Consider the following 23,888-nt stretch of genomic DNA (forward strand, 5'->3'; position numbering starts at 1 on the left):
ACTGACCTCATTAAAAGACCCGTGTGCTCGTCTTTAATCGACCTCCCGCCTGATCTGAGCCGCTGTTTAATTGCCGCCGTTTGTTGGCAGAAACATGTTTAGCTCAGGACTATCAGGCACCAGTCAGCGCTGATGAGGAGCTTTCAGCTGACCTCCGATAATCTACTGAGCCGAGACTTTTAGCTGACACACACACACACACACACACACACACACAGAAACATAGCGAAATTGTCTTTTGTTGTCAGAAAAATGTGAGATTTTTCTTCATTTTTTTTAGCACATTAATGGTGATGAAGAGAGTCTACACTCAGCAGAACTGTTTCCAGGACACTGAACTGATAAGGTAATACACACCCCCACACACACACACACACACACACACACACACACACACACACACACACACACACACACACACACACACACACACACACACACACACACACACACACACACACACACACACCTGGTGCAGCAGTGCTGCTGACCGCGCTCATTTACACTGGTGTTATCGTCATCAGCACACAGAGGACGAGATGTCAGCAGCTGTTTACAGAAACAGGGTCAGAGAGAGAGAAGCTATCCAGAGTCCTGGATTAAAACCCCTTCAACATTATGTTCACTGTTCTGTTGCCGTGAGCAGAAAAAGACACAGAAGAGGCTTAAAAAAAAGAGACCTCGTCTCGGCCCGGTATCAACATGTGATCCGTATCTGGATATCTGATCTGGATCAAGGAAAATGCAGCTGTTACTCTCACAGAAGATCCAGACCACATCTGGAGAGGGATTGTTTAAAGATGGTACCTCTAGATTTTTGGAATGAGTAAATAAATAAATAAATAAATAAACAAAAATACATTTCAAAAAAAGAAGATGTGAGCAAAATGGCTTGATTTCTCTGAAAAACAGTAAAAAACAGTAAAAGTAAAAGAAAAAGGTTCAAAAATACAAAAAATAAATAAAATAGTGAACAATAATAATAATAATAATAAAAATAATTATGATAATAATAATATGATAAATAAATCTATAAATAAATAGCAGCAGCATTAAGAATTTCCAGGCACTGCTACAACCTGCAAGACCACGGTCACATAGATGACGGAGGAACCCAAGCGAGCACGACTGCTGCCATCCGTCCTCGCCGGCTCTGATCACCGTCTCACAGTAGTTTTTAGTTTTCAGTGATATTTGCCTCAAACCAGACTTATATGCAAAAGCCCAAAATGCAGACACAAATTACAGGTTTATACCAGAAGGAGACGAGGAAGACGAAGACAGAAGACGAGAAAGAAAAGGAGGATCTGCAGCAGAGAACTGAAAAGTGAATGATGCCTCCTCTTTAAATTTATTTAGCTCCATTTTTCTCTCTTCTCTTCATCCTACAGATCTGACTCCTCTGACTCCTCCACACCCACACTGCAGAATCACATCGCTCTCTCTCTGTTCATTACCATAACGGCTCGCCGTCACTCTTTCCCTTCAATAACATCAATAATATGTCCCAGCACTGATGTCTACTGATGGTATCAGCATCGTCACGCCACACGTGTTCGTATCATCTGAGCTCTGAAAGTTTCTGTGATCGTCACAACCAGCCCAGGCGGCGCAGATCTGTTTTAACTGTACGCAGCAATAATGACTTTAAGGTTACATCAAAAAGTCAGAAATTGCAAGTATTGCCCGGCTTGTTCCTGATGAAGTGTCACGCAGTAGCTTGCTGGTGCTTGTCCAAGTTAGACACGTGTCTTACCACCTGTCCTGCTCACATAAACATGTATGTAGCTGCTGTGTAGACCCCCGAGTTTAAATATACATCAGGATGTGTTTGCCTCTGCATGTGTTTACGGGCTGAGAATAAGAGTCCCTCCCCTTTTTATTTCTTTCATGATTTTTGCTTTTCCTTTTTACACAGTATTTTCACTACCTTTATTAATGTTCTGTGTGGGATTATTTTATTGTATTTTATTATTTTATTTTGTTTATTTTTTATGTATTGTAGTTTATTCTGTTTTATTTTATCACATTATATTTTTTTCTGTTTTTTTTATTCTTGAAATGTTATGTGCCAGTACTTTCACTACCTTTACTAATGTTTTGACTGGGATTATTTGTTTTATTTTTTATCTTATTTTCTTTCATTTACTTTCTTTTATTTATTGTATTTTATTCTATTATATTTTAGTTGGTTCTATTTTGTTTTTATTCTCAAGATTTTATGTACCAGTACTTTCAATACATTTACTTATGTTTTATGTGTGATTGTTTTATTAATTTTATTTTTAATATTTTATTTTTATTCATCGTATTTTATTTTGTTTTATCCAGTTTTGTTTTATTTTGTAATGTTTTACTTTATTTCATTTTAATCTATTCTGTTTTTTTGTTTTTAATTTTCACTGTACATTTCTACTGCTTCATTAGTCCACTGGCCAGTTGCAACCAACAAAATCGGTCTGTAGGATGGAGTCGGACTGAGAGAGCTTTATGATTAAGGTTGAGGTTTAGATAACTCTTTATAAGAAAAATAAAAGGGGGACGTGTTTTCTGTTTGCTCTTTGTACCACCCACTTGTTTCAATAAAAAGCTGAAATAAAGAAGTATCCTGCATGAATATTGGGTTTTTTTCAGGACATGACTACTGCCTGAAGACTACAGACTGAAACAATGGTCCTAAAAAGGCCGTTAACAGAAGCAAACACTTCTGTGCAGTTTGTTCAGAAACTCCCTCCCTCGTGCTGCTGAACACTCGGCTTCAGCACGGAGAGTTCGCTGTTTCCTCGGCTTCACTTTTGAATCTTTAATAAAAAAAAACATTTAGGATCATACCAGCGTTTTGCATTTTTTATTCCGTTTACTACTCGTCGGTGAACTTGAGGCTGCTGTGCGTGTAGTTGACGCTGTGGTGAGAACGGCTCTACCCTCAGAGGCAGCGGGGATTTTAGGGAAGAACCTGAGTGAGTTTTGCAGTGCAGTTAGCTTGTTTACGAGCAAACCGGCAACTAACTTCCCAACAAGACGAGTGGGGCAAATATGACCCGAGTTATACAAACCCTTAAATAAATATGTCACTGATATTAAGAGGGGTTTCTTCACAGAGGCTGTCTCTGAAGTGGAAAGACACAAATACTTCTGAAGCTGTTGCTACATGAGCAGAGAAAACAGAGAAAAAGCTGTTGTTTTTTTATTTTATGTGCTGTCATTTTTTGTTTTCTTTTTAATTTTATGTCCTGTAATTTTTTTTATTTTTATTTTATGAGCTCGTTTTTTGTTTTGTTTCTTTTCTATATGCTGCTGGGTTTTTTTTATTTTATGAGCAGTTTCTTTTTTATTTCATGTGCTGTTGTTTTTTTATTTTATGCGCCATAAATTTAATTTTATGTTTTTTGTTCTTAGGGTATGTCTTTTATGTATTTTATGGTGAAACTGAAAGCAAATTTTCAAATTTGTAGACAATAAAGTTTTCAAATTTATAAATTTGTAAATTTGTAAATTTGTAAATTCACACGATTTTGCTCAAGAGGTAGAAAACCTAAAATTACCAGAATGCACTGCACCACACCAGACATATAAGATTGTGCCGGTGGGTGACGTTATCAAAACTCGTACGTGTGAAACAATGGCAATGGCAAGAAACAATCCAGTATTTCAGTTGAACTGTAAACTAAAACAGGTTTCTAAAGAATCTGAGGTGAGTTTCACTGGCACTGTTCAGATGGAGGAAAGTTTACCACAGTTCATTTACACAATCTACCCGCATAGTTGTTGGGCAAAACTGGTGGAAAATTGCCAAAAATGCAAAAAAGTACATGACATAACACAAATGTGACTATAAATCAGAAAATCATTACAAAACTTGCATTTTGACCTCTACCTCTAAACTGTAGATCCAACTTGTACCAAATTTTCTGTGGATTATAACTGAACCAACGTCATCAAAAGTTATCAAAATTCTGTCAAAGCAAAGTGTTATCAAAGAAGAGCGATGCACGGTGGAGATTTGGACGCAAATAAATGAGCATCTGTCTGATTGTCAAAAAACCTGTTTGATCATTTTAATACATGTCTCTTAAACTGTTTAAGGTGTTGCTCCTACCGTGCTTTCAACTTTCAAAGGCCCACGCAGGCTTGAACTCAGGAACTGCAGCTTGCGGCTTTATTTTAATATGCACTTGCTAAATCGACACTATTTAGATAAAATATCTTTGACAGAAGTTTGAGACTCACAGCTCAGAACCCTTCAGATGAAATGTTTAAACTGCTTTGTTGTGTGCGTGTGCGTGCGTGCGTGTGTGTATGCGTGTGCGTGTGCGTGTGTGTGTGTGTGTCTGTGCCTCTTGGGGTTTTTTTTTTACTGCTTCAGCCTGAGGTGCTGCAAGGTGCTGCAAAATAAATCTGTGTGAGGGTGTTTTGCATTTTGCTGCATCATGCCCAATACGAAATCACTCAGAAACCAGTGTAGGCAGCTCTGCAACATGCTGTCATGCCTCCGTGCCATAATCTGCCCCAGTGCAGTGTGGGATTTATTGGATCACACTCAGTCACTTGAAGAGGCAGCGAGCAGCCGATTGCACTGTGCGATTTCATAACGAATCAGCCTTATCTCCACCGCTGTCAGACTCCATCATTGTTCTCTGCCTGTTACATCATTTGCAAGCTTGAGGTCAGCTGTTTTTCACGATATCAGCTGTACCTGAACGTCCCATGACTAAGGGCTCGGAGGATTTCTTTTTTTTTTTTCCCAGCACTTTGATTCCTAAAGATGAAGCCAGATCTGAAAGTCTGAGTCACACTGTACCTCTGTGTGCAATCTGTTTTACTTTTTGGCCGCTTGTATGAGAGCTTATAAGACAAAGCAATAGTACTATTAAATCTGTCTCCATGAGTCATCACTGCGTTTCCCCAGCCTTCAGTTCTGCAGGTCTGTCGGGAGCCTCTCCGTGTTTGCAGAGGAGAGGAGGCGATGCTCTATGTTCCCAGCAGCAGAGCGAGCTGAGCAAAGCTTTAAACGCTGCGAGCACCGAGCGAGGTTAAAACCATTTCAACTGTTAGTGAGAGCGTTGTCCTTCAAACAGGTTTTCCACAGTTGCATAGCAACAGCAATTGCCATGACCAGTGCTACCCGAGACAGCGGTTCAGTGTTACCAGTTACAAAGGAACTGCCTGCTTACACGCATGGGACGCCTGCAACCCTGCATCCTGTTGCCTACGGCATCACACAGTGTGCAAAGATGACAGCCACAGACGGCAGCGAGGCTCCGTCGCTCAACACTTCCTGATAGGATGCTCCTAAGATAGTGTTGCCAGGCAACAAACCCAATTTCAGGCAGCGAAACAGAGTTATGACTGAAAATGTATTCAGAGCAACACAATTATGACAAAATAAGAGCAAAAAACAACCTGCTAAGTAGTTACGATGGTGATTAGTACAGCAAACAATTTCCCGTTAACACAAATCACAGCGTGTTTTCTTCATGATCAACAACCAATCCTATTGCTGAGCAAAAAATATCCATTACATAACACTGTTGAGTCTGTGCTCCACCAATTATCAGCGTTAGAGATGCTGTAGTCGTTTAGTTCGTGAGTCTCCGGAGGCTCGTGCTCTCCTGCTCTCCTGCAATATGTAAATTCCCACTACAACCTTCCACTCTGCAGCCCTATTAGCTGATAAAAGGATGAATATTTATCAACCCTGCGCACACATTAATCACACTATCTCAGTACAGAAAGAAGGCACATGGGGTAACAGCTGCCCCTCTGGAGGAAGAAACACTTCAACAAGTCAACTCACTTATATTTGTTTGAGTCCAAAACGCCTTGCAATAACCACGTTCAGCAAAACAGCTTTGCCGTAAAATCTATTGCTTGCATTTTTGTTGCCAGCGAAGAATCAAGCAAGAAGATGTTTCCAGGTCAAATTTAGCATGTGGGCTTAAACCTGCGTGAGGAAAGCTGCAAAGTTAGTAGCGATCAAAGTCAAAGATTTTGCGCGAGTTTCGGCAAAACAGACAGTGGGACAACAGAAAGGCAGCCAAGTTTGGAAATTTAGTGAAAGGATGTCGTGTCATCACTGTTGCTCGACAGCAGTTCAATACGGTTCAATCAAGGTTTAGAGAAGTGATACTCAACTTAAGACCCCCTGATAGGGTGCCAGGTGGCCCCCCAACCATTTTCTAATTCACAGTAAAAAATAAAGCAATTCACTGGGAACTGTTTTTGTACTATTAGTAAAGTTAAGGTGTCAAAGTGCATAAAACAACATCAAAACAGAGCTTGTTCAACAAAAAAAGTGCCAGTGGAGGATCCCCCACACCCTCCGACAGAGGTCCTAGCTAAGACCCTAATGTCCCAAAAGTCAAACATCCTAAAATCAAAGAAATGTCCGTAATTCCTTAAAATGCCCTAAAATCTGCAAAATTTTAGAAACTTCCTAAAACCCTACAAATGTCCAAAATCTTAGAAACATCCTAACATCCCAGAGATGCCCTAAAATTCTAGAAATGTCCTTAGATCAGAAAAACCAGAATCTTAGATGCATCCTAAAATAGCAGAAATGTCCTAAAGCCCTAGATACGTTCAAAATCCTACAAAAATGGCCAAATACTAGAAATATCCTAAAATTAGAAAAAGGTCCTGAAGTCTTAGAATTGTTCTAAAATCTGACAAATCCTGAAAATGTCCTGAAATCCTAAAAATGCCCTAAAATCCTCAAAATGTCCTAAAATCATAGAAATGTATGTCTGGGGCTGCTGTGACTGGCCCCTGGTCTGATGTCATTTTGCAAAAGTGGCCCCCCAAGCAAAGCAAGTTGAGTATTTTATAAATTTAGCAACCTCCAATTTCACTATTTCACCAGATCCTGGTTGTTTTCTAGCAAAAATTGCCAGCCTGCATGTAGAAGGTAGATTTTGATCATTTCTGTCCACTACTGAGATCAGCTTTGCCGTCCTCTCGTGCGATCTTTGGCTTTGGTTATAGGAAGAATAAGTTAAAGTCTAACTTACGATTTGTGGTGGTGGAGGGTGTGGGCGTGATGGTTATTGGAGGCGTTCGCTCTGTGCAGGCGCTCGAGCCTCTCCTTCTCTTTCTCCACGAAATTGGTGTTGGTGCCGGTGCTGGTGGAGGGCACTCGGGTCAGCCGACTGTGGGCCCGCGGCTGATCCCTCGGTGGGATTGGAGGAGGGGGAGGCGGAGCTGGGGCCGGGGAGGAGATCGGAGCCGGGATCTGGGTAGGTATCGAGATGGACGGTGGGGCCGATGCCGGAGCAGGAACCGGGATCGCCGTCGTACTGGTGCTGTTGGAGCTGTTGTAGGAGTGGTGGGTGGAGGAGTGGTGCTGGTGGTGCTGGTGGTACTGGTGGTGATGGCTGTGGTGCAGGGGGATGGAGGAAGGAGGCTGTGGAGGAGCTTGGTATTGGCTGTTGTGGTGGTGGTGATTCTTGGTAGACATTGACTGGGTTGGCGGAGGCGGCGGAGGAGGAGGGGGAAGAGGAGGCTCGGGGGGAGGAGCAGGTGGAGGAGGAGCAACAGGTTGCCGGTCCAAACGCAGGTCTTTGTTCTCCTGGCTGAGCCGGTCCAGTTGGACCTCCAGCTCCTCGATTCGGCGCCGCTGTGTTTCGAGAAGCTTCTGCTGGCTCTCAATGATGTTGTTTAGTTCAAGAAGGTACTCCACGGCCCGGTTCGGGCTCTCCGGACTGCCCTGTCCTGGGCCTTGATTAGTATCCATGACGACCTGGTCTAAGACTAACGGCCAGGGCACCTCAGGCTGAACAACGACTGGGAATGCCCAGTGAGCAGGGTTCACCAGTCCTAAATCCTAAACTACAGAGTGTAAATGCTGTTGGCTGTTACAGTTGGTTGAATCCAGGTTGGACCAACTTCTGCATGAGATGAAAAAATGCTGCCTGAGTCACAGCCACAGCTGGTGCAGAGCCAAAAGCTAGCTCACTGAGTGTTAGCGGCTAGCAGATTGGTGACGCAGGTAAATGAGCTAGCAGGCTAAAGGCTAAAACTGAAAAAGGCTCAACACAACAGAGAAGAACTCGCCCCAGAGCCTTTCTATGTACTCTACTGTCTAATCTACAACCTAATGTCTAAATAACTACAAAACTACTCCCTATGGCCCTAAGCCCTACACCCTAAAAACTACACTACCCTTCACCCTCCCCCCCACCAGAGGTAAGTGGGGGGGAGAGGACTTTTCTTCTTTGAGTTCTGATTCGAGGATCAAGATGGACCTCGTCCTCGCTGGCTCCAATCAAAGAGGTATACCGAGTCTTCGACCATCCCCTGGTTCAGTCAGGTGGCTCTGTTGAGGTTCAGACCCATAATAGTTTGAAAGAGGACAAAAATAAAGACAGAAATTTGCCTCCCCCCCACAAAAATCAGTTCTGTTTGTCAGTGAGTCAGTTGTATCCACTCTTTGCACTCCATGCAGAAGATCAGAACATCGGTTTCCAAGAAGCCGGCATGGAAACTTCAGCTAACAGAGACTTTATTTGTCCCTCTGTGACAAAGATATTGCATCTTATCATTGTATCAGTGACAGGAAGCTGGTCCAGCACCACATGTGATATTCTTTCCATCCAATATAAGTGGGGGTTTTTTTCCAGCAGAAATGCAGTCTGCAAGAATGCGCACAAACTCCCAAACAAGCTGACTAACCAGTAGCTCCCCTGTTGTGCCTCATCATAATAAAATCCCGGGGTCAGAACCCCTGTGGTTATTCTCCAAATCAAGAGTTTTCTGAGCAGAGAATTCAGTTCAGACCCTCTTCGTCAACAAAACCCAGAGAAATCAACACAATGCAAAGCTCCACAAAACGAAAACGTAACGTCCGTCGAAGATCATCTCCTGACAAACACTGAAGAGGAGAGCTTCACCTCTTCCTGGTCCATGGGTTCACCTGCAGGCCTCAGCCCGGTGTCCTGCACTCGCTCTGTCAGAGGAAGTGATGCGCAAAGGTTAAATGTCATGTCAGATGTCTGTCTTCTTCCTGGACACAGAGAGGCAACTGGGATTCACCGTCATTATTCTCCCGCAGGATGGCGTATTCAGATCCTTCTTTGTGTCATCAATCGGATTCATGAAAGAGAAAGAAAGAAAGAAAGAAAGAAAGAGCAGATGAGAAGACAGTCGGGCAAAGACACTCAAAATGACAGACGGCCAAGGGACAGTCACAGCCGCCAAATACATGTTTCTAGGATTTTAGGACATTTCTAGGATTTTAGGATGTTTCTCAGAATGTGGGACATTTCTAGGATTTTAGAGCATTTCTATGGTTCCTGGACATATCCAGGATTTTAGGGAATTTGTAGGACTTTAGAACGTTTCTGGGATTTCAGCATGGTTCAGGGATTTTAGGACATGTCTAGGATATTAGGGCATTTCTAGGACTTAATGACGTTTCTAGTATTTGAGGACATTTCTAGGATTTTAGGATGTTTCTAGTTTTTAAGAACATTTCTTGGATTTAAGTATGTTTCTAGGATTTTAAAACATTTCAAGGATTTTAGGACATGAATGGCCTATTAAGTACTTGTGTCGGGGTACAAGGGATCCTCTACTAGCATTTCTCTTTATTTTGCATAAACAAGCTGTATTTTTATGCTGTTTTATGCACTTGACTACCTTATGTATACTAAAAGTACAAAAACAATTCCCAGTGTGAATCACTTTATTTGTATTGTAAATCAGAAAATGGTTGGGGGGACCACCTGCACCCTGTCAGGGGCCAGATTTGTCCCACGACCTGCAAGTTGAGTATCACTGCAATAAGTAGTAAAGCAGGTAAGACAGAGTCAACGGGAAATATGAACCTTTAATTTTTTTTCTTTTACCATCATTTTGTCTTTGCCCTCTCCACTCATTCACTTCCTCTTTTATCTTATATTTTCTCACCTGTTTCTTATCTCTTTCATCTCGTCCTTCTTTTATTTTGTCTCTTTCTTGCCTCTCTTTATTTCATCCTTTCTCTGCCCTCTTCCTGATCTCTTTTTTCTTCTACTCTCCTTCCATGTGCTGTTGTCTTTCTCTATTTAGTTTCCTCTTTTCATGTAGTTGTTAGCCTCTCATCTCAATCCCTTTCATTTCTGTCTCTCTCTCCTCCTCTGTGGTTGCTAGGAGTGTGAGGTCTCTCAGCCCATAAATACCAATGACATGCTCTGTCTAAGCCATCAGAGACAAGAAAAATCATCACACCCCATCAGCCTCTCCTCCTACACTCTATCACCATCCCTCCTCCGTCTTAGTCCACCTCTTTCTCTCTCTCTCTCTCTTTCATTTTCTTTCCTTTTTTCCTCTCTCAGAAATCCTTTGCTGTTTTGCATTCTCATATGCTCACTCAATAACTATTCACTGCTGCACCTCTTTAAAGTCTTGCATTTTCCTAAATTTTCTGCATCTTATACACCCTATTTTAGACCGTATTTTTTTATTTATAAAGGTTTTATTTATTTTCTTTTCCATCTTGCGCTACGCATTCAGTGCATTCAATTTTTATCCTTATTTTATCTAGTTTTCCTAGCATTATCAAGTGGGTTTTATCCATTTGAAGATGCATTCTGTGTCTTCTGTTCTGATCTTATTTTGTTTTTACATGCAGGTTTTATTAAATCCTCATGTGAAGCACTTGGTGCATGTCATTCTTTCTTGTAAAGGACGTTGGGCTGCATTTCTTGTTTGAAAGTTGCTATACAAATAAAGTTTATCATTATTACTTCTGGGTAATGTCCTTCCCGTGTCAAAAATGTGCACACTTATCAGTAATGTGCAAAGTTTTGCTGCTTTAGAAAAAGTTTCAGCTGAAGATACTGCACCACACACACACACACACACACACACACACACACACAGAACAGCTAGCTCTCAGTCTCTATTGCAAAGCGGCCAAACAGTTTCCGTTTTTATATCTCTTCCCATTAAGCACATTCAATTATTCATGACTCACTAACTGACCACCATCCCTCTCTGCCTCTCTCTCTCTCTGTCAGCGTCTCTCTGCCTTTTCTCTCTGTATTTTCGGGCTCTCTGCAGATTGTTGGCTCACGCCGCCTGAACGGTCTGTTACAAACACACTGTATATGTAGTCAGGCAGAAACTGAGGCATCTGTGATGGTGTGTGTGTTTACTGAGCTCCCATTTCTGACACTGAATGGCATTTGTAAAAGTGTTTTCTTGAAATTATTTTTATTTTATCATTAAAAAGTGTGATTTTTAGATAAATTACAAAAAAAAGCTTGGAAAACGGAAAATAATTACTTCTTGTCGTTTATTTTGGACCCTATTGTTTACTGCTTATATCAAAGTATTGTAATTTACTGTATTACTTGTAAGTCATTGTATTACCTCTGGTGAGGTATTTTTTTTAAATGCCCATTTGGGTTTCTAGCCTCTCTAGCACCTGTTTTTCTGTCTTCTTTTTGTCCTATTTTTTGTTTTTAAATGGTGCGAATAAATAAAATGAAATGAAAATGCTAGAATGCCACATCTTACAGACTGAATCACCAAATCCACTAAATCTTACAGACTGCAACCAGCTGAAACTTCTCCCGGTAAGAATTAACTTCAGTGGTTCACTATTCGAAAGGTTTTTAGTGAATCATCTGCAGAAGTCTCTTCTTCTCCAAAACAAACAGACCAGGTGATTTGAACCGGTAAAAAACACTGAATAAATCAGTTTCACGTAAGGAATCTCTGCTCGTTGCAGAGGGGCTGCAAACTTCAGTGGCTGACACCACTGTTTAGTTTGTTTGGGTTTAAGTGTTCAGGGTTCATCTGGTAAAAACGCTGAAAACAACAGTTTCACATTACAAATCACCAGTCGCTTCCCATTACAGATTATAGTAAAACTTTAGTAAAAGTGATATTTTCAAAACATCGATAAAACAACGTGGAGCTGACTGTGTTTCCACTGAGTGATCTTCTGTGACTTCTACTCTGGTGATAACATCCCAGTAACCATGGCGATGGATGTTCAAAATATTAGCAGCTTTAGTTCTATTGCAGCCACCGCACTAGACGTAATTATTTCCAATCCAAGGCCACGTAGGCATTAAATCTTTTTTGCAATAAATGGGAGTTTCTTCGAAACTGACATGTTTCCATTTGGTGTATTTTATAGTCACAATTTCAGTTTGATTAATTTGAGGGTTAATGGAAACCCGCCCACTGTTTCTTTAACGCCACTGTGCGTGTCAGAGCTGGGCTGTTGGCCTAGCACCTGCTAATGTGTGCTCACCTCTTTGCTCTGATAACATTTTCACGATAAAGTTCAGTTTTTCTCTGATGCTTCTCGACCCGGAGGAGCTGTTAACCACGGTGGCCGATGTGAAAACACAAATGTTCCAGTCCGTTACCAGTGATTGGTTTGTCCTTTCTGGGTTACTGTAGACAAATGGCAGTGCAACATGGCGACCTCTGTAGACGAGGACCTGCTCCCTATGTACATATAAACCAGTCAGTCTGAGGTAACAACAACACAACCATTCCAATTTTCAGGTCATTATTCATACTCTCTTTCTGACAATATATTCCCCTAAATCCCACACACCGGAGCTTTGACTGCATTAAAGAGCAACTTAAAGCTGAATTAATTTTCTCTGGCTAGTACTTCAAACAAGTCTGGTCATGTGAACCTGCAGAGTGATCAGCTGAATCAGCAGCTCATCTTGGCTTTATAGTTTCAGCATGTTTATTTGTGCAACCAACAAGTTCACATTCCAAGTCATCACATGTTGCCACTTTGTCAGCAGACTTTTGTGTCTGCACATTACATTTTATCATCATCGTCATCTGCTGTTGACGTTCCAGATGTTCCGCTAGTGACGCTGGTATGTCAATAAAGCACATGGTTTGAAGACGCTGCCTGTGGTTATGTTTAGGCAACAAAAGCACATGGCAACCAACGCCAAATGTCAACAAAAGCACATGCTGCAATGGATAGTTTGGTTTAGGTAAAATGGGCACAGATTAAAAAAAAAAATGACATTCAGACAGGAAGCAAACACTGGATTCCCACATGAATCTCCAGGTTTGTTGGATCCAACAGACGCCACCTGTCCGTGTATCATGCTGACGCAGCAGGTGACCTCCAACTGTCCGCTTGCGTTCTAAGATGGCGCCACCTGGCTGCATATCATACAGCCGCAAAAGGTGGCTTTTCATGCCCAAATCACTGCAAAAGTGGAAGTATTTGACATTTTCTGAATTTTCTGAAAATGTGCTGGTCTGACCTACAACTTCACTGTTGTGGTTCACTCTAGATGCTCTCATAGCATCTTTTTTAGAGAGAGAAAACTGTAAAAAGCCACTGGACACTACCTGACAAACAGCAGAGAGACACAGTTCACAGAGACAGAGATCAGCTGATGAACACAGTGAAGCATTTAGCAGCTAAAGAGGCATATTTCCTCCAGGAGATGGTGGAAACCAAAAATAGAGCTAAAAGACAGAGAATAGAGGACAAACACAAAGACTCCTTATGAATGTTGCATGTGGAAATAAGCAGCTGTTGATGGTGATGATGATGTATCAAAGTTTCCTCTGGCCCCGAGTGGCCAGAAAAAAAACAAAAACGAACTACTTCAAGTTTCCAGAGTCATTAACAAACCTTCGCTCACAAACTCCAGTCATATAACATGTGCTTGTTCCAAATAAGCCTTGAAATATTTATTTCACGAGTTGTGAAATAAATCCTGACTCTGAGTACAGTATGTTCTTTATATGCACACAGAATTGATTAAAGTGTGGGCGGTTTAAACATTTTTTTTTCTTATTCAGATTTATATTATTTCAGCTCCATTTAACAGGACTATTTTTAATTGGCCAATTTTACAGTCATGTTATCTGCCATCGACACACACACACACACACACACACACACACACACACACACACACATACACACACACAGAGAGTAGTTCATACAGCCCACACATATTTTACACACACACACACACACACACACACACACACAGACACAGCGCACGCACATGCATGCAAACGTACACGTGAAACACATCACATACAAACACATGCACGCATCACACACTAAACAGTTTACACAGGCTGCACATGCACACACACATACCAGTCCCGGTGGCCTACATAGCGAACAGTTACATACATGACACACATACCAGTGCACGCACGCGCGCGCGCACACACACACACACACATGCACACTAACACACACACACGGACACAATGCAGCATCCCGAAAAAAGGAATAAAAACAGGCAGCAGAGTCTCACAGGTTTCAGCGGCTCCTGCAGAGGTGATGGAGGGATGAAGGTGGGGGAGGAGGAAGAGGAGGAGGAGGAGGAGGGAGGATTATTGATCCCTGCTCATCCCTCTATCTCCTCCTCCACTGCTGCTGTCACCATCATCTCCCACCGAAAAAAAACCCCAAAAAACACAAGTCCACCGATTTTCCTCTCTTCTTGATCAGATCATGATCAATTCAATCCCTCCATCTCGCCCTCTCTCTCTTCCTTCATATATTCCTCTGCTCGGCTCTCTGCTGCTGCTGCTGCAGGCCCGGCTCCTCTTCCTCCTCCTGCTTCCTCTTTTTCTTCTTGTTGCCGAGTCAATCTCTTTCTAATTATCATTCCTCTGCGTCTGACAGCCGAGCTATCCGCTGCTGCAGAGCTGATGATCCCCCCTTTCTTTCTCTCTCCCTCCCTCTCTCTCTCTCTCTCTCTCTCTCTCTCTGTGCGCGTGTGAACGGACGGTGCTTTGGTTATTATCACTGGTAAAATATTAGTTTTTTTCTCCTCCGCTGTTCTGCCGTAGAAAGAGGAGGAGGAAGGAGGGAGGAGGTGTCGAGTCCAGACAGGCTGCCTGGATGGATGGATGGATGGATGGATGGATGGATGGATGGATGGATGGATGGATGGACGGATGGAGGAGGTGGAAACAGAAGAGTGGAGAAGGAAGAAGGAGAAAGGAGGGAGGAAAAGTGTGCATGTGTTGGCGGCAGAGAGGAGAAACGCGCACCGTCACGCGGCGACAAGCGCAGAAATCACATCACCGCTGGTTTACCGCACAACCCGGAGCAACCACATGTGTCACAGAGGATGTCAGAGGCTGTGGTGCAAATGTTACAAACATAAAGGACTTCAGACGAGACGCAATACAGCGGAATTATCCAGATACTACAGATTAACGTCAACAGAACAGATTATATGCGCATGATCAGAGGCTGCAGGTAAAACTATTTACTCTGGGTCGACCGATACTGTCTTTTCAGGGCCAATACTATATACTGATATACCTATTATTAGTAGTTAATGAGGCTGATAACAGATATTTAAAACTGATGTGAATTTACCATAAAAATAAAAATCTTGCTGTTAATATTTAGAATCTGGAATATAACAAACTCCAACACAAAATTTTGTTTAAATGCCTTCAGCAAATGTTTGATAAAAACTGAAACTTCCAACATCATTTACAGCAAGTTCCCTGCAACTTTTTTTCTCATAAAGTCAAGGGAAAATTAAAATAAAAATAAAAATATCTCCCTGGGGTTTTACAAAGGAAAAGTTCCTCTTATGCTGACACTTTATTTGCACTTTTGTAATGTATTAATTTTATCTGCAATCAATAAAGTAAAACAACAATACAGATAATTGGCGAAATGCTAAACATTGGCTCCAATTATTGGCCAGGCTGATAATCTGTCGACTCTTTCTATTTACCAACCTAACTTGCGTCTATGTTGCTCTGTAGTACCGAAACCATGCTGCATCCCAGCTATCAATTTTTGGTTCTAAAAACATTCTGAGAACGTTTCAGTGGCAAGTTTTCTTTAGGTTCCCAGAACGTTGTTCTTAAGTTGTTTTTTTTTATTGTTAATATATCACGATCATTTTTATCTAAAAAGGTCTGTAATTTCAGTCCTCAATAACATTTTCTAAATGTTCCCTTAAAAATGTTCTTCCTTTGTTCTAACATAACACTGTGGGAACTTTTTATAAAAGAGCATTTTATGATCTGTCACCTCTCAGCATTACCAAAACATCCTTAGAATGATGCAGTTAAAATGTTACATCTTAGTCAGCATTAAACCTTACAGGAACATAATGTGAAGTGATAAACATCCTTAAAACGTTCTTTGAACATTAGATTAAAATGTTTTCATTAATGCATTATTGCAACTTGTAGGTAATGTTAGCCAATGTTGTGGGAATGTTCCCTGCTACTTGGGATTACACCAAACTCCACACACGAACTATACTCAGGTTAACCTTCAGGGACCCTGCTGCGGTAAAAGAGTCGGGGCTAGGTTTGGGCGGTATCACGCTACACCAGGGTATTCAAAAATCCCAAAGGTATATTTTGGAATGCCATCATTAAAACAGGCGCTCCTCTTTCTATTAAGCTCGTTGTATGTAGTGCACAGCATGCACCACCGGCGTTCAATCTCCAGCAAAAGATTATGGACTGAAGCCAAACCATGATGTGTTACACCAAAATCACATACACAAACTACACGTATGTATCACATCGTAGACATGGCCGATTAAAACCTGTCAGGGGGATGACAGTCCAGAGACCACATGTACGGACCCAACACAACACAAAAGATCTAAAAGTTATTTTAGCACAACAGCCTGCTTGTTTATTATTATTATTATTTCACATTTTGTGGCCAATTTAAGAGTTTAAGAGAGTCCAGATACACTAGCTGCACATATTTCTGTCAGAGCGAGACAGATAAATCAGCCTGTATCGGGCTTTCTGCAGATCTATCAGTACCTGAGTTACTGGGTTTGAGGTGATTTTTAAACAGTGTCGCTAGGCGGGTTTCCATCTCAGATTTTAGTAAAACTTCAGTGATATTTTCGAAATGTCAATAAAACACAACATGGAGCTGACTGTGTTTCCACTGAGTGATGTTGTGCCACTTCTCCTCTGGTGATAACATCCCAGTAACCATGGTGATGGATGTTAAAAACGTAAGCAGCTTTATTTCTATTGCAGCCACCAAACTAGCCGTCATTATTTCCAATCCAAGGCCACGTAGGATTTCTGGAGGCTGATAGTCCACGATTTCACAGAGGAGTTGTGAATTCAAAACTTCCAGATGATCCGCTCGACTTTCTCAGAGTTATGTGATGCAATAACAGCTCTTGTAGCTCCTCTTTGACTCTTTGTGTTACATTTGAAAAAAAGTGTTTCCACTGCAGTTTTGTGAAATAGGACTTTTTCGAATTGCCTGAAATACCACCTCATGCGCCCATAAACACTTTTTTCTAATATTTTTCGAAAATGACATGTTTTCATTTGGCGTATTTTATATTCGCAATTTGAATTTGCTCAATTTGAGGGTTAATGGAAACCAGCCTAATGCGACCAAGACCTGTGATCCAGGTGCTGCTGCGTGCAGGTCCAGAGCATCAACACCACTAATCTGTGAAGTATGAAAATGCCAGAAAATAATGACTTTCAAATGTTTTGTTTTGTCCGATCAATAGTTCAAAACCGAAATTGACGTGTTTCCATTTGGTGTTTTTTACATTCGCAATTTCAGTTTAGGCATTTTGACAGTTAATGAAAACCAGCCGAGAGTTTAGGGGTCGACAGATTAGCCAGATCAGCCTGGCCGATTATTGGAGCCAATATTTGGCATTTTGCTTGTTATCTGCATCTGCGTTTTATTTTAATAACTGCCGACGAATTTAATTAATCAAAAAATTTAAAGAAAGTTCAAGCAGGGGGGAAACTTTTACTATGTATAACCTCGGGAAGCTACTTTTATGCATTCAGCTTTTACTTAAATTTTCACTTTACTTTATACTTTTATCAACTTAAAAAAAAAGTTGCTGGGAACTTTCTGTATATAATGTGTACCAAAGACATTTAAACAAAGTTTTGTGATGGAGTTTGTTGTAATCCAAATTCTAAATATTGACAAATATTTTAATTTTTATTGTAAAAGTGTACTAGTTCCAAATATCAGTTATTGGTCTTATTAATTACTAATATCGTTATTGTCGTCTACCCTGAAAAAACAATATCTGTCAGCCCCGACTAAAGCTACTACTAGAGTTTGTCCACCAGTGAGCACTGAATCATGATTTTTACACTTTAAAATGTTCAAAATGTCTCTGGTCACATTTTTTAACTAAATCTAAAATATTTATCAGCCAATATGTTGTTATTGTACTTTTTTTTATCCCTACTTTCCGCAGACGGAGCCAATAGATTAAAGTCTAGTCCACGTGTTACCTTCCTCCGGCTCCGCTGTCTTGTGAATCGACGTTGTCTCAGCTCCGGCAGTCCGGATGATTGCGGATCAGATACGCAAGGCTTCTATTTTTGCCTGACGCTGGATTACTTTGCATCAATTCAGCCGAATTCAGCACAGAGCAGACAGGAAGTCAGACAGCGACACAACATTAAAACATACAGTTAATTTTCATGATAAAACACTCCGTGTTTACATCTGATCGTATTTCATTTAACTACATCAACAAAATGGCACAATAAGCAGATGGTTTTCAGAGGTCACTACCGACAACACGGACAAAGAGAAGATAATTACAGAAAACCACAAAATTATCCTTTTTATAAAGACAACCATAGAAAGGACATGGCAACACCACATCGGCAGTTCGGCTGATCCGGCAGTGTTGCGCCGAGCCGCACTCAAACCGCAACCGGTGGGATTTGATGAGGGAGCAAAATCGCAGCTGAGCCGTACCACAACACACATGCAAACGGTGGAAATCCACAGTTAGCCTTCCAAATATTGACACCAGGTCACAGTGTGGACGCGTTCGTACAGGAGACACATTGACCTGATGAGACATTTGAGCTCAGCGATCTGCCTGAGAGTACCTGAGCGAGGACGCACACGAGCCAACAAATCCACGTGACTCAATCTATACAACACGTGGAATCAAACACTTTACAGCAAATCCCGTTACACGAGCACAAGCCCGCCAATCTCACACACGATGGACCGCTATAGTCGATACTTTGGATCCTGACAAATGTGCAATAATAAGATGAGTACAGGGCCCTGAGGGATCTGGGGCCCCTGGGCAGTTTCCAAAATCTGAATAAAGATTCTGTCCAGAAAGTAAATCTGAGGTAAAAATGCAGGAGGCTGCTGCTCTGAACGAAATAACACCATACTGACGCTGAGATGACGGGACGCGTAAAGCACTCACGCTGCGATCATGTGATGTCGGAAGGTTTTAGTTTCCGAGTTGGGAAGTTGTTCTTCCGAATTCGTTGTGTTCATGAGCTTTGAGGTCGTAAAGTGGGAAAACATGGAAGCTACAAAGAGGCCGGGTTGCATTTTAGTGCTAAGAGTTAAAACAAGAGGTTGATAGCCAGATTACTTATCAATATCAGGACATTTTTCCAATTTTATGACTTTTCTCAGACTTCAGGACATTTTTGGGATTTTGGGACATTTCTAGGATTTCAGGACACTTCTATGATTTTAGGACATTTCTAGGATTTCAGGACATAGGTAGAATTTCAGGATATTTCTAGGATTTCAGGACTTTTCTAGGAATTTAGGACATTTCAAGGATTTCAGGACATTTCTAAGATTTGAGGACATTTCTAGGGGTTGGGTACCTAGCACTCTTTTGGCGGCCAGATTTGGCCCACTTGCCACAGGTTGAGAATCACTGATCTACAGTCTAAAAATACTCCAAAGATGATTGGCAGTTCAACAGGCTGAATAAAGACCCACTAATCAAAGGACATTTTACAGAAGGTGACACACAGAGAGGAAGATATTTAGAGTCCAGGGGCTGTATCAGGATCAGGCCTGCAGACATCAAACCAGCTGAAGCTTCGATACTCCGGATCAATAACGATCATTGATCACGCTGATGGTTATAGACCATGCATGCTAGAAGTAGGAATGTCATGAGAGTATTTTAGGTTTTTGGTCTCGTTCTGTTCGCGGTGTTTCGGCATTGTGTGACAGGCAACCCAATTAACCGTCAGCGCTAATTAACGATGCGAGCACGAGCGCTCCGATGTGAAATCACTTCCGCGGAAAAGCGTTTAAATAAAGATTTCGAATAAAAAAATCACAGCAGCTGAAGTTGATCCTTTCTGATGTCTGCGGACATTCAGAGCAGGAAACACACAAACACACGCACGCACACGCCGTCCATCACACACACGCGCGCACACACACGCGTAGCTGCCGTCTCGCGCAAACATCAGGCAGGTTAAATAAAGCTCAGGTACCTGAACCGCTGCTGCTGTGAGTGTGTCCTCTGTCCTCTGCTGCAGAATAACAGTAATCCCCATCACACACACCAGTGTGTGTCATCAGGACGCTGCTGGGAGCTGTGGCCGCAGACGGCGCCAAAGATCCTCTCCTAAAAAACAGGAGCGCTCACTCTGTCTCTGTTTTTCACTGCGCATTTTACCTCCGAGCTTCAAAATTTACTGCTTTCTGCACTAATGCTGCCTTCATGTGCTCCTCGGAAATATCGTTTTTATAAGTTACTCCACCTGTTGACTACATGAACCGCCCTCCAAAGTCGGAATCACTAGAGTGAAATTGGGAAATTTCAGTGATATGAGTTGCCGAGTCGTTACGCTTGCGCGATGTCTCAGCAGAAATGCGGAGAGCATGGAAACAAAGCCCCAGGAAGTGCGGCAGGTGTTGTTTTTTACATAATGGCCAAAGACTGGACATCACCCCAACTGGCCACATGATGCACACTGGCCACTGACTTACATCGGGAGAGAGACGTCTGTAAATCAGTAAATAATTTTTTTGTGAACGCCAACCCCCCCAGGACTCCTATCACTATCTAGATTTAAATAATCTAGTTCAATAACGTTTGGAAAGTTTAAAAGAGCCACAAGATTACATATTTTAGACCGCCATTCAAGCTAGCGAGGCTCTAATACAGAAGTTGGTCACTCCAACTGCGGGAGTTACCCGCTTGGGCGCACCTGGCTGCAGTTCGTCTCTAGTGCACATAATCTATTAGATCTGAGGATTTTACACAATGCTACACCAGAAAAAGAGCTTTTTCTGCTTCATGAGCCAATGAGCAGCTCTCATAGAAATGAACGAGGCCCCGCCTCCATAACTGCATCCAGACTTCCGATAATACATCCATATTCAAGAGTCGCAATCACGGTTAGAACATCTCAATGATGCACGAGTTGCAGAGATCTGATGCTTGTGTGACGTTTAAGGGCAGCAGAAATGGTGGAAAACATGGAAACAGTGTCAACAATTGGTGGTAAAAAATTATGTGTTTGGTTATTTTGTTCCAAGTAGCTATAATTTACTTTTAGTAGTTTCACATTTTAGTATCTGCATCAATTAGCTGCAACAAGCAAGCAAACTTTAAACTCTAGAGCATGCCAGGTGAGGATACTAACACTGATAACAACGTAGTTTTACAATACAAGTTGCAGACTTCGTAAAAGTATAAACACGGTGGGCAAAAGTCAACTTTTGGTCTATGGGAAGAAACCTTTTTTTATTAATTGATATAGTAAATATCTAATTTGATCATATGTTGAGTGCAATATGGTCTTAATGTTAACTGCTGTCCATGTAGAGTGACCTAGATTAAAAATAAAAATAAATAAAAATGTAGTTCATAGAATATGTGGAAAAAAATATATAAACATATAAATAAATGGGACAACCTCTTGTTTAAATGCTCTCAGCATCAAAATGCCACCTCAAAGCTCTTGAACACAAAGATTTTTTTATGCATGTTGGAAGAACGACTGCCCAACTCTGAAACTAAAACCCTCCGACATCACATGAAAGCAGCATAATAACCGGCCACAAAAACAAATAAACCCAAGAATGAACTAATCTAATCTAATTAACGACAGTTACGAGGAAAGGTTGGAAGTTTTCATGAAAAGTGTCTTTGCAGTTGTGAAAAACTGAAAGAGCAGAGCCGTGAGAGGAGTCTGAAAACAGCAGCGAAGTGAGCGCTCCCTGCTTTTCTCTCCTCTCTGATGGCTCTGTTCATCAGCATCCTGCATGCACTTGTGTTACTGCACCTGCAGCTCGCCGCCTCCTCCTCCTCCTCCTCCTCCTTCTGCTCCCTGTCAACTTCCTCCTCCAACACCTTCTATGCCTCCTCCCTCGCTGCTCATGCTCTCACTGCATCTTTCTCTCCTCATCTTTGTCCTGCTTTGCATCCCTCTCTTTTCTCCCTCCCTCTCTCTGTTCCTCATCTTCCTCTTCCTCCTCTTTCTTTTCCATCTTATCATGCTTCTTCATCTCCTCCTTTATGGCCCTTATGCTCCTCTCTCTATCTTCTCTCTGCTGTTACTTCTCTTTTCCCCTCCTTCACCTCTTCCCACTTTCTTTCCAGCTTCCTCCCATTTAAATGACTTCAGGTTAAGTGTTACAAGTGGAGAATATAAGGAGGGGATGAAGAAAGGAGACAAGAAATGGAGTGAGGGAGGAGGAAAGAGGAGGAGGCACTGAGGAAAAGAAGAGAGAGAGATGGAGGATGAACAAGGAGAAAAGAGAGAAAGCGTGTCAGAAGGAGACTGACTGCTCTAGTTTCATCTCTGACGTCAGCCAGAGGCTTGACGCAGAAATAAGACGTCACACCAGGAAACCAGAGTCCCGCAGAGCGCCATTTTGGACCCGACAAAACGAGAAGGAGCGCGAGAGAAAAGCAGAACATTTCCACTGAGCCGCTGATGTTAACCCTTTCAGCTGGAGAGGGACACCGGCTGCGTTTCCTGGCAACATTTCACATCTGCTTCAATGGAAAAACATTTGTATTTGTTACATGATCATAAGTAAATATTTGCAATCACGGTCATAACCAGGATTTTGGCTGCGCAGAGATCCGGCCCTGCATCCCCAGATCATTGAAAACCCCCAAAGACAATAGAATTTTAAAGACCACACAGTAACTCAGTAATACCCCTATCTGTTCTTCTTTATTACTATATAAGAGTTGTTGGGTGTTTTTGTTGTTTTTTGGGGGTTTTTTTAAACATATATTATTTAAAATGTAATAAAATTCAGGACAGGATAAGAATTATATTTAAAAGGGCTTTAAAAGGGCTTTAAAAAGGCTTTTTTTTAAATTAGTGATTTTTAAACAAAACATCTCGGCTTTTTTTTGTTAAAGAAAACATTTTATTCATTTATTTTTATTTTGTATATTTTTTTATTTTTTGCCCTCTGCATGTTTTCTTTAGATTTTTTTAAATTATTATGTCTTTCTTTTTTTTTTTTTTAATCTTGTAACTTTCTTTTACTGTTTTTTTATTTATTTATTTATTTATTTTTGCTCATTTTTGGGCCTTTCTTGTTAAGAAGCTAAAAGCCTTTTCTCTGTTTTTTTTTAATCAAATCAGTTTGCTGAGGTTTCAAAGGGTTAATCTGAAAAGAAAAGAAAAGACAAGAAAAGCGTTCTTAAGGGTTAATAAGGTGCTGGAGTGAATAAAAAAAAACATCAAAATAGAGCCTGGTCATGAGAAAAAAAATCCTGCAGACTCCCCGGGCTGTATAGTAGAAGTACACTTACAACACACAGAAGTAAACAAAAAAATGCCAGAAATGTGACTATCATCACAACTTGTGAGCTCCCACTCCCAAATTACACACGTTTTGTTAAAACAGACAGTAAAATATTATCGGTTGCACCTTTAGAATCGGAGTTTGACTGTTTTTTGGGTTTTTTTTGATGCTCTGAATGTGTCAGGATTTACCGAAAAACACGGAAAGTTAGCTCAGATTACTACGAGCTCACAGAAGCTTCGGTGTTATTCTGATATCAGTTTCAACCTTCAGGAACACGGAGCCGCTCTCCGTCCTCCTCTGCTTGTATTTGGAACAGCAGGAGAGGATAATTAATTGGAGCGATTAGAGGGAGGAGGTGTGAGTGTGA

At 41.4% G+C, this 23,888-nt stretch overlaps 1 protein-coding gene across 3 annotated transcripts in view; it reads right to left on the reverse strand.

Moving 5' to 3' along the window:
• Positions 1-20,258, reverse strand: part of LOC121947248 (YLP motif-containing protein 1-like) — a 53,546-nt gene extending 33,288 nt beyond the window's left edge. Inside the window, exons 1-2 of one of the 3 annotated variants that reach the window (XM_042492212.1) lie at positions 20,233-20,258; positions 7,011-9,069 (exon numbers count right to left, since the gene is read on the reverse strand). In XM_042492212.1, coding sequence (XP_042348146.1) covers positions 7,011-7,732 — 722 coding nt within the window. In that variant the 5' untranslated portion in view covers positions 7,733-9,069; positions 20,233-20,258. Of the gene's footprint in view, positions 1-7,010; positions 9,070-14,258; positions 14,484-20,232 lie in introns of those variants that run through there. The other 2 variants (XM_042492214.1, XM_042492213.1) reach the window with 2 other exon arrangements.
• Positions 20,259-23,888: the final 3,630 nt, after the last annotated feature.

This window comes from Plectropomus leopardus, chromosome 8, assembly GCF_008729295.1.
Source record: "Plectropomus leopardus isolate mb chromosome 8, YSFRI_Pleo_2.0, whole genome shotgun sequence".
In the NCBI taxonomy this organism is placed as follows: Eukaryota; Metazoa; Chordata; class Actinopteri; order Perciformes; family Serranidae; genus Plectropomus; species Plectropomus leopardus.